Here is a 13,218-nt window from a genome sequence, read left to right as displayed (position 1 = left end):
TTTTTTTTTTTTTTTTTTTAAAGAAGTCAGCAAATTCAGTAAAAACAGTAATATTGTGATTCCTGAATTGTTGCTAAAAGTTCAGCTTTGCAACCACAGCAAGTAATTACATTTTAAATATATTAAAATAGAAAACAAAATTGTAATAATATTTCACAATATTACGTTTTTACTTTTTTTTTAATCAAATAAATGCAGTCTTGGTGAGCATAAGCGACATACATTTCATTATTCCAAACTATTGACCGGTAATGTATATTTTAGACATATATTTTACTTTCTGGATAAATGCACAAAACGATACCTTCAAAGTACTTTATTAAGCTAATAAAAAGTTAATAAGATACATTTATTATAATAAATTATGCTTAGAAACTTATGATTTTTCATTGAGGAAAATGTTATTAAAAGACAATTGTTTTGAATATATATGCGTGTATGTATAAATAAATAACTAATTAACTATACACACACATGCATACAGTCCTTAAAAAGTTACCACCCAATTGGGAAGCGTTTTATTTTTCTCATCAAAGCCAGGTTTTACTTGCATTTGGTGTTAGTGTTAAATTTGGACCCTGTCTGTAATTAAAAGGCACATATGTGATACAGACATCAACACTACTGTGCATCCCAGTGTCCCCGGAGAGGAGTTGTCCTATTTAAAGTCCCTTAGGATCAGGGTAAGGAGGGGAGAGCTGCCTCCACTCGGCCTGTCATCACTTACGTGGGACGGAATGTAGATATCGTACGGATTCCCAGAGTCGACATCTATCACGTGAAAACCAACGCTGGAACCATAGATAACCTTTAACCTCTGACCCTCCTCCACCGTCAGGTCCACGAGCAGAGGCCTGTGCTGAAGATCTGTGAAAGACTTTGGAGAGACAGAAGAAGAGACACTGAAAGCATGATATATTCCCAAAGAAATATGCTCTGTGCAGGTGTTCTCTGACACACTCACAGCACTAGTCACAAGTACCAAAATAGCTACTTAATTTGCACATTTTGTGCTCTGCCCTGCCAAGTTGAGTTCTAAGGCCTATTTTCTCATGAAGTAATACAGTTTATTTAAAATGAACACACAAATGCTCTTTTTTTTAAAGGGGGTCTCCCTGGACCAAATATCTGTCTCACCTTGAAAGCCATGAATTTGTGGTAGGGTTTGGGAGCCCAGGCATAAATCTCCACTGAATTCTTCAATGCAATCACCAAGAACTTAATCCTCTCATATTTGACTGTTAAATAACAAATACAGGTAAAAATATTGTTAGTATTTAAGAAACCACATTCTCGGTATCTCTCTCTAAATAGATATAGATATATGTTATACATAATTAAAATAAAAAAAAAAGTAAAATAGATAGATATACATACATTGTACAAATATGGTTATATATGACATTTATTTGATATTCAACTGTTTACAATTTTTTTTACTTTATTAATAAGTAAATGAAACCCATTAGTCACTATATATTTTGATATTTTGTCTGTAGTTAATTAGGCATTAAAACAATTATTTGGCCAAATAGACCAAAGGACATACCGACTTTATAATGGACACAACCCTCCAGGTCACCAACTGTAATCCACCCTTGTTTTTTTTCTACCTCAGGGTCATTGTGAAGTATCCTGTTTCTAAGCCTTGACAGATAGTAGACCCTCAGTTTATTCTTTTTGCCTGCATAAAAGAAGAGGACGCATGAACCACTCGTTACAAACAGATAATACACAAATCTAACAACAGATCTTTGTACAGACAACTAGAGAGCTGATGATGAACTCACCTGATATGGTGACCAGGACATTGAGTCCCTCCAGAACTTCCATCTGCTGAAAGCGCCTGCGGTTGATCAGATTGTAGACTTTGCCCTGACCACTGCGATCTAGTAACATGAGCCCATTTTCTGTTCCTACCAACAGATTCACTCCTACGGCAAACAAACAATGTAAAAACGATTTGTAGATTATAATATGGATCTGAAGTGATATGAAGGCATTTATGCTACTTTCATTTAGGAATATTCTAACAGCTGTCGAGTAAAAAGTCGGAAAAAGGTCTGTAAACAAGCTTGAGTTTAGACTCACCCCATAGTGCCGCACACAGGATCTCAGAGTTGAAGCGCTTCTTGTACTTGCGGATTTCTGGTGTGTCGCTGTGTGGCCGGATATTGGTGGGATTGACATTCACAACAGATATTATATATATATGCATGAAAATATTTTCTTACTAATTTATTTTAAAATGTACACTACCGTTCAAAAGTTTGGGGTCTGTAAAATTTATTTTTTGAAATAAAACATTTAATTGATTAAAAGTGACTGTAAATACTAGTGGTGTAACGATACACGCATTCGTATTGAACCGTTCGGTACGAAGCTTTCGGTTCGGTACGCATTACAAACCGAACGATTCGTTGAAGTAATCCTATTACATTTGGGAAAAAAAAGAACTTAGTGTGTGAAATATAATGTACTCCAGGTTGTGACGTTGAGGTAGTTCGTTAGAGTTTTCCCTCTTTTCCTCGTGTACAGACAACTAGAGAGCTGATGATGAACTCACCTGATATGGTGACCAGGACATTGAGTCCCTCCAGAACTTCCATCTGCTGAAAGCGCCTGCGGTTGATCAGATTGTAGACTTTGCCCTGACCACTGCGATCTAGTAGCATGAGTCCATTTTCTGTTCCTACCAACAGATTCACTCCTACGGCAAACAAACAATGTAAAAACGATTTGTAGATTATAATATGGATCTGAAGTGATATGAAGGCATTTATGCTACTTTCATTTAGGAATATTCTAACAGCTGTCGAGTAAAAAGTCGGAAAAAGGTCTGTAAACAAGCTTGAGTTTAGACTCACCCCATAGTGCCGCACACAGGATCTCAGAGTTGAAGCGCTTCTTGTACTTGCGGATTTCTGGTGTGTCGCTGTGTGGCCGGATATTGGTGGGATTGACATTCACAACAGATATTTTCCTAGCCTCATTTAGTCGAGCTTGTTCCTGTTCCTGCTCCTGCCGTAGGAGTTCATCTGCAAAATGGGCTGCATGACCAAACAAAAAGTCAAAATCATTCTTTTCAGTACATCATCATATCAAGCAGGCTAAATGTTAGCAGCACCCTTTTCCACCAACAAAGTGTCAATGCCAAAGTCAGTGTCCAATCTGGCCCCACTCTGAGCATTTCCACTCAGGAAAAAGGCACCGGCTCTATTTCAATGGACAAGGGGGATAAGAGGTAAATTAGTCACCTGAGGCAGGGTTGTCCTCGTCGTCCTCTGTGGGGGAGGTCTGATACACTCGTGGGTCCACAAAAGGAGTGAAGGAGGCTTTGGATCCGCTCCCCATCCCAAACTGCCAATGTGGAGAATCAGGATGTGAGAAACAAGCATCTACGTACCATACAAATGGTCTCTTCTAATGACTGATTGTAGGCAGCAAATGCAAGCATTTCTAGTATGAACTAAGTGCAACGTGCAGAGTTTTGTCTGCAGTTAGAACAGTCCAGGAACAGCAAGCACTGCAAAAGTCTTTTTTGCAATCAGTATTTTGTCTTGTTTTCCAGGTAGTTCGTTAGAGTTTTCCCTCTTTTCCTCGCTTTTATTCGCTTTTAAATAGCTTGTAAATGCTTGTGCGCATTTTACTTTCACTTTCGAACTAGTGGCATTTCGGCGTCAATTGATTGAATTGACAACAAAACAGTACGACAAACTTACTTACATTAAACATAGAATGTTTAATTTATTAACAAAATGAATACAAATACACCATGCTATAGGTCTAATATAAAATAACAAATAACTTGTTTAAATATAAAACACTGAAAATCAGCAAACATGGTGGAACCAAATAAATAAGAAACGAATGTTAAAAAAGCTTCCAAAATCATCTTAGATAAACGGCAAAAGTCAAAAGGCCTTCCAAAGTCTAAAATATTTTTAAGATCATATGATACTCGTTTGATAAAAATCAAGGAAATTTGTCTGGCATTTCTTTGTTTTTGCTGTATCGGAAAAATACCGAACCGTGACACCCCTGTGTCGTATCGAACCGAACCGTGAATTTTGTGAACCGTTACACTCCTAGTAAATACATTTACAATGTTACAAAAGCGGTTCTTTCGTACTTTCTATTCAAAGAATCCTGAAAAAAGTAAAACTGTTTCCACATAAATAAGAAACACAACGTGTTCAACATTAATAATAATGAGAAATGTTTCTTGAGCACCAACTCATCATATTAGAATGATTTCTATCACAGGAATAAATTACATTTTAAAATATTAACATAGAAAATAGTTATTTAAAATTGTAATATTTCACATTATTAATGCTTTTACTGTATTTTTTATCAGACTTGGTGAGCATAAGATTTAAAAAACAATTACTGACCCTTAACTTTTAAATGGATACGTTGCACAATTTTTTTTAATGAATTCATCTTGTTAAAACTGATTATAATTTTTTTCTTTAACTTTTATTTTTATTATTTTTTTGCAGTCAGAGTACAAAATCAGGGCACTTACAAGAAGGGGAAAATGGGGCAATGGGAAGAAAGCATATTATTGACTGGCTGCTGTCCTACATGTTTTATGTTTTAAAAATGTAAGCTTAAAATGATAGTAAATGAAATAAAGAGAATAAATAAGAACCAAACAGAAAAAAAATGTAAAACCAAGAAAAGCAATGTGAGTTCTGAAGAGATCTGGGCTTCTGTGAATCTACAGCCAGATAAACATGTGCATTTGAATCGAATGGGGATGGATTAGCTGTGTCGGGTTAGAAATTTGAGGGTTGGAGTGCAGAATGGCTCTAACAGGCTTGTCCATCACCTACTTCAGCCACAGAGTCCAGGTCCAGCCCACTAGAAAGCCGCCCAGGGCCCTCGCCAGGCGAGTGGCTTTGCTGCACTAGATCAGGCAGATTGGAGTTACCGGGGAAACCATTGCTCTCGGCATGACCGAGCTTTCTTTCCCCAAATGTCTGCAGAGAGGAACAGAAAGAGGAGTAGGGCTACACTACTGCAGGCCCCTTGCGTGGCTAAGCCATCTTACAGAGATATTTGGGAAACGCACAGAGGGTGCCTCCGTCAGCAAGTGTGCAGCGAGCTTGATCAGAGATTTTGTTGGAGAATTCAGAAGCAAAAGAGGTGAAAGAAACAACAAAATATAACCCAATAAAATAAGGCTTAACCAAGGCAAAAATAAACATGAGTTGGTAAACTTAAAGAGAAATAAAACTGTGACACTAGAGGAATGAGTGTAGGAGTTTTTGCTAACCAGGAAAGGAACCTGTCTAGGTAGGTGCACCTACCTCCCGCATCATCAGGGTGCTGTCTTGTGAATTTTTGCCAAATGAATCATTGGCATGAGAATCCTCCTGGTTGGCCAGTGAGTCGGTGCCACCCTGGCCAGCAGAAGGCCTGTTGGGAGAATAGGGCAAAAAAATACATATAAAAGCCTCTATAAATGATGAAGCTTTCTATAAGACATTTTAAAGACCAACACAATTTAACTTTTCTGTGTTGAAATAAGACATTTATTTGACAATGCAGGCTATTTCGAAATACTAACATACTATATAAACTGTTTCTGCAGTATATAGTATGTACACAGTGTAGTTTACAAATCTTCTGCATGCATAGATACTAATAACTAGGGTTAATGCTGCTCAATGTGAAAGCCCGCAGGTGATGGAGATTTACCGCTGATTACAGAACCGGCTTTCTGACAAGATGCGCATTAAATATCGCATGCGATTTATCGTGCAGCCCTACTAATAACCTACTACGTACATATGGCAAATGTAGCACTATCCATTCTGCTATGGGTACTGTATCCCACAATACAATGCACTTGATTTTACCTGATATATTTACCTTATACATAATACCATCTATATTCTATAATGGTCCATTCATTTTTTTATTTAATATTTAAAACAGAAACATGAGAAAATGGTTCTTTTCTCGTTATTTCAAAAAAGGAAAAAACAAGAATTCGCCTTGATTTTTAGTTTTTACGTTCAGGGGTAGAAAATGGATAAATAGCTTAAATATTCGATTTCCACATGTGGGCGGTCATGAAATGGTGCCGTCATCAGGTCTTCTTCAGTTCTGTGCAACAGAATAATAGTCCTCCACTGCTATAGTTACATTTAATCTCTCTTGCATCAAACAACCAGACTAACAAAAAGCCAATTCAAAATATTAATAAATGCTGTAATAGTATAAGTAATATTAAAATAACACTATCTGACAGACTAAAAGCTACAAAAATCAACATTTTTAATTTGTTAAAACACTCACATGATGCGTGGAATATCACTAACGGGCACCGTTCCATCATGAGCCCCGCCTTCTCCATCCTCCTCCTCACTGCTTTCGGATTCCTCACTGGATGAGGAATAATCAGTCACTTTCCTGGGAGGCCGGTTGGATTCCTCATTGGTTTGCAGCTCACGGAGTTCTTTGGCCAGAGCAGTGAGGTCCTTTAGGGCAGGGAATGACGGGTCAGGTCAGAAGGGAGAGGAAGACACAAAGAAGATAGGTAAGATTTCTTTCATGCCGTGATCTGCTTGATTTGGTCTCCAGTGAACAATGAATTCAGTAAAATGTGAAAAGCAGTTCAGGTTTTAAGCCTGCAAAGAGCATACACTACAGTGATGTATCTGTTAATAGGAATCATGACAATAAACTTCGTTTTGCACATTTAGGTCATGTAAATGGCACCGAAGAGATTACCAGAAACAAACAAATACCGTATTGGCCCGAATATAAGACGACCCTGATTATAAGACGACCCACCTTTTTCCAGATGTACCTTTTGGAAAAAGGCTTTTTAAAAACCAAATCTAGTTTTTTCTCAGTAAAACACATTTTGTCTTCAATTATTTTCATATTGCATATTTTTCCTATTTTAATTTTTGTTTTGAAAGTATGGTAAAAACTGGTAAAATGTACCAACAATCACATTTAAAAAATATACACTTTTAAAAAAGTTGATATACCATTTAAAAAACAAAAAACAGGTAGCCCATCTGAATTAGGACATTTAGGCTATCCATCTAATAGTAGCCTACCAATATCTTATTAACAGTAGAAGTTAAATCTTACTGTAGTCTTCAAATCTGGGTACTGTCTTACGTTTTAAAATCACAAAGGGAGTTTGGTCCCATCAGGCTAACGTGACAGTCACGACTCATGCAGCTGTAAGGTTTTCTTTTTCTTTAGTTTTTACTCGCGATCTTTACAACACGCATTACATTACGTATACCATGGCACACTCGTTTTATTCGTATTTGGTGCCACCTATTGTTGTGGGTGTATTATTGACATGTCAAAGTCTAGACCCTGAATATAAGACGACCGCGTTTTTTCAGATGTATTTCCAAGAAAAAAACATCGTCTTATATTCGGGTCAATACGGTAAGCAAAACATCACAGATAAGCAAATTAACTAAAATATTTTATAAAGCTTTACAAATCAACTCTGAAAGTGGGATAAAAACATCCGCCATCATTTCAAAGAATGATGCACAACTGTATAAACCATCACGTGCTTAAGTCAGAGAAATAATAGACCAGAACATTAGCGTTTGTTCCTGAGGCCTGTGCCCTGCATGCAGAAGGTTAGTAGGAATCAGCAGTTCCCGCTCTGGTTCTGTCTTACCAGCTCCTCCTGTCGACAGGCCACCAGGCAGCCAGATAGAAAGAAAATGCCATTGAGAAACCAGAAGTCAACTCTTGTGCTCTTATATTTAAACACTGATGCTTGAATGAGATGCAAATTTCCATTTTTGACTAAATATACAACCTAAGGCCTGGAGTGAGGTGCTGTGAACAATCTAGAGCAAAATACAAGATTATGTTTAACGACACAATCTTGTCTTTTTTATGTTTAAAATACTTAATCTTGTCATATTTGAGACAAATTAAAAAGTTAGGTGGAACAGAAGTACAGTACATTCAATATGTCGTACTGTTGACTACCTGGGTGTCAGTTGACGAAAATGTCCATCCACAAATTTATGTGGTCACAAAACCCATGAAACATTGTTTGCTAAAAATTTTGTGTTATCTAAAACTAAAATGATTTTGTTTCTGATGAAATTTCTTTGTAAACGGTTTGCTAAATCATTCTCACGCAAACTGACGCATTAAACAGAATGTGACGATATTCGTAAACACGGTTAATACAAACAACTTACACACAGAAATTCGTTTTGATCATCTGCTTACATTGATCTGAACGTAACAATTTACGAAAGAATAGTTTTACGAAACTATTTAAACAAGCTCATTCTGCTCATCTTAGGTTAATGCAACACTTGGAAAAAATGTACACAATTTCGAATGTTTTTTTTCGCTCACAATGACTTTGTGACAGTTTACGCAAAAATTATTCTATGAATGATTTACACAGAATTTCGTACTGCTTTACAGCTCACATTGACTTTTTGCATCAATTTATTTAATAATGGCTTTGCGAATGATTTTTTAAAGTAACTTGATTTGATTTTAAATAAATGTGACAATTCACACAGGAACGGTTTTACAAACAATTTCCACAAATTTGTTTAACTCATCTACTTGTATGGAATATTATGAATGACAATTACAAACAAATTTACAGAAAAAGTTTCTGGCTAAGAATGATTGAATGCTCTGTACTTCTATCCCTCACTTCCTTGTTTTTGTTCACGTCAAATTAAATAAAAGGTCTGCTGATTAAATCGATTAAAGTTAATATTCTTAAATAGTTAAAGAATTAAATAACCTTAAAAAGCTAAATAATTGCAGGGCCCTTCTTTTACCCCTAAATGTAACATTACTTCTAAACAAACAAACAAAAAATCCCTTTTCCGTGGCCTAAGACAGATGTTGCCTAGGTAACAGTGAAAACTCTGAAACGGTGTCAAGGATTACTGACAATGTGAACAAATGTGACAAATTGGTGCGATGGAGAAATGTGCAGCTAATGATGGTGACTGACACGGCGTCTGAAGCTGTGAAAGAGAGCGAAAGACAGAAAGATTGGAAGGGAGTTAAGGAATGAGAGACGGCGTGAAATATTGATGAGAGAACGATTGAAGACGAGAGGGCGTGTGACAGAAATAGATGAGACAGACAGCGAACGAGTGCTTAAATCTAAGGAGCACGAACATGGGCAGAGAGAGATGAAGTGAGGAGATGTCACTAACCTCATCTACGGCTTTCTTATAACTCTGGAGAAAGAGAATTGACAATAGAGAACCACGCGTGGAGGAACATTTGAGCGGATTAGACAAAATGTTAAATGAGAAAATGGTTAGTAACACAAAGCGACACAATCTTTTAAACTTCGAGCCAAGTGAGAGTATCTACACAAGCTAGCTAAAGGTTATGGAAAGGTTATGAGTAGGTTAGCTCAAATGAGACTTGATTTACTGGTGATATATTAAAGACCCCATAAAATCGCTGCACTGATGTACTTCCTGTTGAAACAGGAAGTTTGGGTGGGGCATATTGAAGGACTTGTACTTTTTATAAAACACATCTCGCATATAGATGACTTAAAAGCTAAAAGACATTAACTGAAAGCCACACAACTCTATTTTTGATTTAATGGGGTATTTAATTGATGGTTAAGACATCATGTTTGGAAAGAACATCAACAACTGTGCAGATCTTAAAAAGAAGTTAGTTTAGGGTTAGATGTTTTCATTTTAGGCTTATCCTGGTCTCGGAAACCAGCCCTGTGAGAGCTGAAACATTTGCAACACAGTTATACTGTGATCTCAGAGGATTCTGGGAATTGTGTTTCTCACCGCTGGTCTGCTAGGTCTGGTCACCTCTCTGTTCTCCTCCTGGGTTTTGGGCTTGGATTCTTGGGACACTGCTGGGGATCCCTCAGGTTTACTGGAGCCTGTGGAGACAATCGAACGTCAAGACTCGGTGTGCGGAGCTCTAGTTCAGGTGCTCAGACTGAGAGAATATTCCAGAGGGTCTCTCACCTCCCACACTATTTCTTTCGCTGGAGCCGGCCTGAGAGCTGGGCGTGCTAGAACTGGAAGAACTCCCACTGCTGGTTCTCTGGAGAGCCGACTCCATGGGAATCCGCAGGTCTGGGTTACTGTGCCAACGGTAGGACACAAGGAAGGAGATTGTCATTTCTTATTCACTTACTACTAGCAACCACACCACTATATGAAATAGCAAGAAGCCACATACAAACTGAACACATCTCTTGATAAAAGTAACAGTAAAAATTGAAAGGTATAAAAAAGTAAAAAGTGCTGTTTGGGAGTAAAAATAACTTATTATATAATAATATAATAATATATTTTAATTATTTATATTAAAACAATTAATCTTTCACTTAAGGGGCTTTAGACCTTTATCTATACATGTGTAAAATTAATTTCAAATAAAACATAATTTAATAAAAAGTGGAAAATACCTGGCTCGGAACAGATGTGCTCCGGTTCTTGGTCCCAGTCCACCCGGTCCATTCCCTGGAGATTTTTTTCTCACCAGCGCAGGGGATATGGAAGTGGTCCTTTGGGGCACCTAAACCATGGTAACAGATGTTAAAATGTTACTTTATGTAGATGCATTAGAAAAAACAGCTTTTTTAAATATAGGCATTGTTTTTTTATAACCTATATCATCGCATTTAGTAATGCATTACACATTTATGAATGAATTGCACTCTATAGCAATGGATCTCAACCGGTTTTGGTTCAAGAAACAGATTTAACCTTTGACATCAAGTTATGATCCAATACAGTACTAAAATGGTTAATCGTACAATAGTAAATAAATAGTCCTTAAAATAAAACACGGACATTAAACTGTGCTAATAATTATTTAAAGGCACAATACGTAAGATTTTTTTAATTAAAATATCCAAAAACCACTAGAACAGTTTTATATATTTTGCTGACTTGTGGACTTACATTATCCCAAATATTTTGAAGAATGTTTAAATCCAGAGAAATAAGCACATTTAACTAGTGACACGGACCGTGTCTATAGTGTCATTCTGTTGCCTGCCAATGACGTCATAACCCCTTGATTTCCGGTTTTGTTTTGTAGAAAACATGGAAACACCAAAGACGCTTGAATATGCTATGCATTTTATTAGACAGGGGACGACCGCACAGAGTAGCAGTATAACAGAACGTTCAAATGTATCTAGTATGATAAAACAGCGCTGCTTACTTCCGCTGCTTTCCGGAAGGAGCGGAAGCGGTCGACTGTGGCATAATAAAAGCTCTGCTGCTTTCGAGCCTTGAGTCGCGCTCGTTCAGCGGCCTCGTTTCACTTCGACGGCTTTCAGCCTCACCCTGCTTCATACTACGACGTTAATAAATCTTTAATACATTAGCTCATCCATGAACATGATTTCTGCCCGAGTCCCATCGGATTGCTTTGGCTTAGTGGTGCAACGGATCACAAAACTCACGGTTCGGATCATTTTTCGGATCAGCAAAAAAAAAAAAAAAAATTTGTGAAAGCTTACTTTAAGTACTTCTATACCACAGCAAAAACTACTATCTTAACTAATAAAGTTAGTAATAAAACAAGAACAATTACACAAATTACAAGCATAGATGAATACAACAAAACACAGTTACAAATAGAGTCAGTAACAGTAGCATTCAGGTACAGAAATGTAATAATTAAGTGTAAAATAACACAACAGTGCTCACTGCACAAGTTAAATACAGATTAATCTTTGTTAGGGCTGCGGTGTTATTTGATTAGCAGACAGAAACAGGTATTTATTGGTCTCTTTAAGACCAAATACACGGACCTAATACTGACACACATCCGTTTTTTTCCCAGCTGTTTACGTTCACTTAAGACATAACCGACTGTGTTTACTAGAATACTTGCCAAAACGGGTATTTTAACATAACTTTGTGTGTATGTAAAAGAGGAATCAATTCGCTGTTCACGCGGTGTCTCTCTCTCTGCGTGTGCGCGCGGCAGCGGCTGAGCGCACAGAAAACAGCACGCGAGTTAAAATTGCTTGAATGTGTAAACTGGCAAGACAAAACATGTGCAAATGGTTAAACTTAACAGTTAATCCGCGAATCACATGCGTGCCGAACTGTGCAGCCGGATCCGAACGGATCACGGATCATCTACGATCCGTTGCACCCCTACTTCGGCTGTGGGGATAAAGACGTCAACTCCCATGATTCCACACCCAGTCACGGCGTCATCTAACTACGCCTTTGTTTCTTTGTTTGTTTTGAATACACACCCTCTCTAGTGGCACAAAATTACATATTGTGCCTTTAAATGAGATGAATGATTATGACAGAAAATAATAAAATAAATAAATAATAATAAAATAAATTATGGCACTTTTTGTTTCAAAAACCCCTATTTAATGTAGTATGACTCATATTTTCTAATTATTTGTATAGCTATATTTAGAGGTTTAAGAATGAGTTTGGCTAGGATAGGCTCGACAAAGTGACAAATCAATTTGTGCCAAAATATTGTAGAGTTTGATTGGATGCACAGCCTTTGACAAATTATATAGAAAGTGTTTTTTAAACACTTTTTAAAACTGTCAAGCTTTAAATTTAGTGGTTTTAACTATGCTTGATTATTTGGTCAGTTACATATTATGGTTCAAATTCAGCAATGATATTTCTCTGCTTTCTGAGACCCAATCAGAAAAGACTTCAGATCCACCAGTTGAGAACCACGACTCCAAATGAATTACTATTAATGTCAACACATTTTATCCCAGATTATCACCTTTGGAGGGACATCATCTTCCTGTCTCAGCCAAGAGCTGCGGTCAAACTTGTCGTCTCGGCTGGTGATGCGAGGTGGTGGGGCCGGGGTTTCTGATGTGGGGTCAGAGTTCTGCCGAGGCATCGGAGGTCTGTGATGTGACACACCCTCTTGGAAGGCTGAGACGCCCTGAGAGGACTGATCATGCAGCGACTGGGATCCTGTCATGGAAGAGCCATGGGACTTCACAGAGACCAGGTGCGCCATCTGAAAGGAGAACTCTGAGGTCAGTGTATTTCACAACACATCTGTCTCTCTAAAGACAGATCAGGAGATCAGGAAGTACCTGAGGCTCTACTGGGCGGTGCATGGGAGGCGTCCGGGCCTGCTGTATGCCTCCACTGCTGAAGGACTCTGAGCGGGGAGGCAGGGAGGGATCGGAAATACGATTGGCCACTTTGTGCTGGAGAGCCG

General features: G+C 37.7%; 1 protein-coding gene across 1 annotated transcript in view; it reads right to left on the bottom strand.

Annotated features, from left to right (window-relative positions):
* tnikb (TRAF2 and NCK interacting kinase b) overlaps window positions 1-13,218 on the bottom strand; it is a 62,711-nt gene that overhangs the window by 7,207 nt on the left and 42,286 nt on the right. The window contains exons 18-32 of the mRNA XM_016453900.1: window positions 13,091-13,218; window positions 12,766-13,011; window positions 10,445-10,554; window positions 9,999-10,117; window positions 9,813-9,910; window positions 9,207-9,230; window positions 6,313-6,494; window positions 5,319-5,427; window positions 4,842-4,988; window positions 3,258-3,360; window positions 2,868-3,050; window positions 2,567-2,710; window positions 1,550-1,684; window positions 1,138-1,238; window positions 728-877 (exon numbers count right to left, since the gene is read on the bottom strand). The exon at window positions 13,091-13,218 is cut by the window's right edge and continues 7 nt beyond it. Coding sequence (XP_016309386.1) covers window positions 728-877; window positions 1,138-1,238; window positions 1,550-1,684; window positions 2,567-2,710; window positions 2,868-3,050; window positions 3,258-3,360; window positions 4,842-4,988; window positions 5,319-5,427; window positions 6,313-6,494; window positions 9,207-9,230; window positions 9,813-9,910; window positions 9,999-10,117; window positions 10,445-10,554; window positions 12,766-13,011; window positions 13,091-13,218 — 1,979 coding nt within the window. The remainder of the gene's footprint in view (window positions 1-727; window positions 878-1,137; window positions 1,239-1,549; window positions 1,685-2,566; window positions 2,711-2,867; window positions 3,051-3,257; window positions 3,361-4,841; window positions 4,989-5,318; window positions 5,428-6,312; window positions 6,495-9,206; window positions 9,231-9,812; window positions 9,911-9,998; window positions 10,118-10,444; window positions 10,555-12,765; window positions 13,012-13,090) is intronic.

This window comes from Sinocyclocheilus anshuiensis, unplaced genomic scaffold (genome assembly GCF_001515605.1).
Source record: "Sinocyclocheilus anshuiensis isolate Anshui unplaced genomic scaffold, SAMN03320099.WGS_v1.1 scaffold928, whole genome shotgun sequence".
Classification (NCBI taxonomy): Eukaryota; Metazoa; Chordata; class Actinopteri; order Cypriniformes; family Cyprinidae; genus Sinocyclocheilus; species Sinocyclocheilus anshuiensis.
Note: the sequence above shows the minus strand (reverse complement) of the source record. Positions and strands in the feature narration are given on the sequence as shown.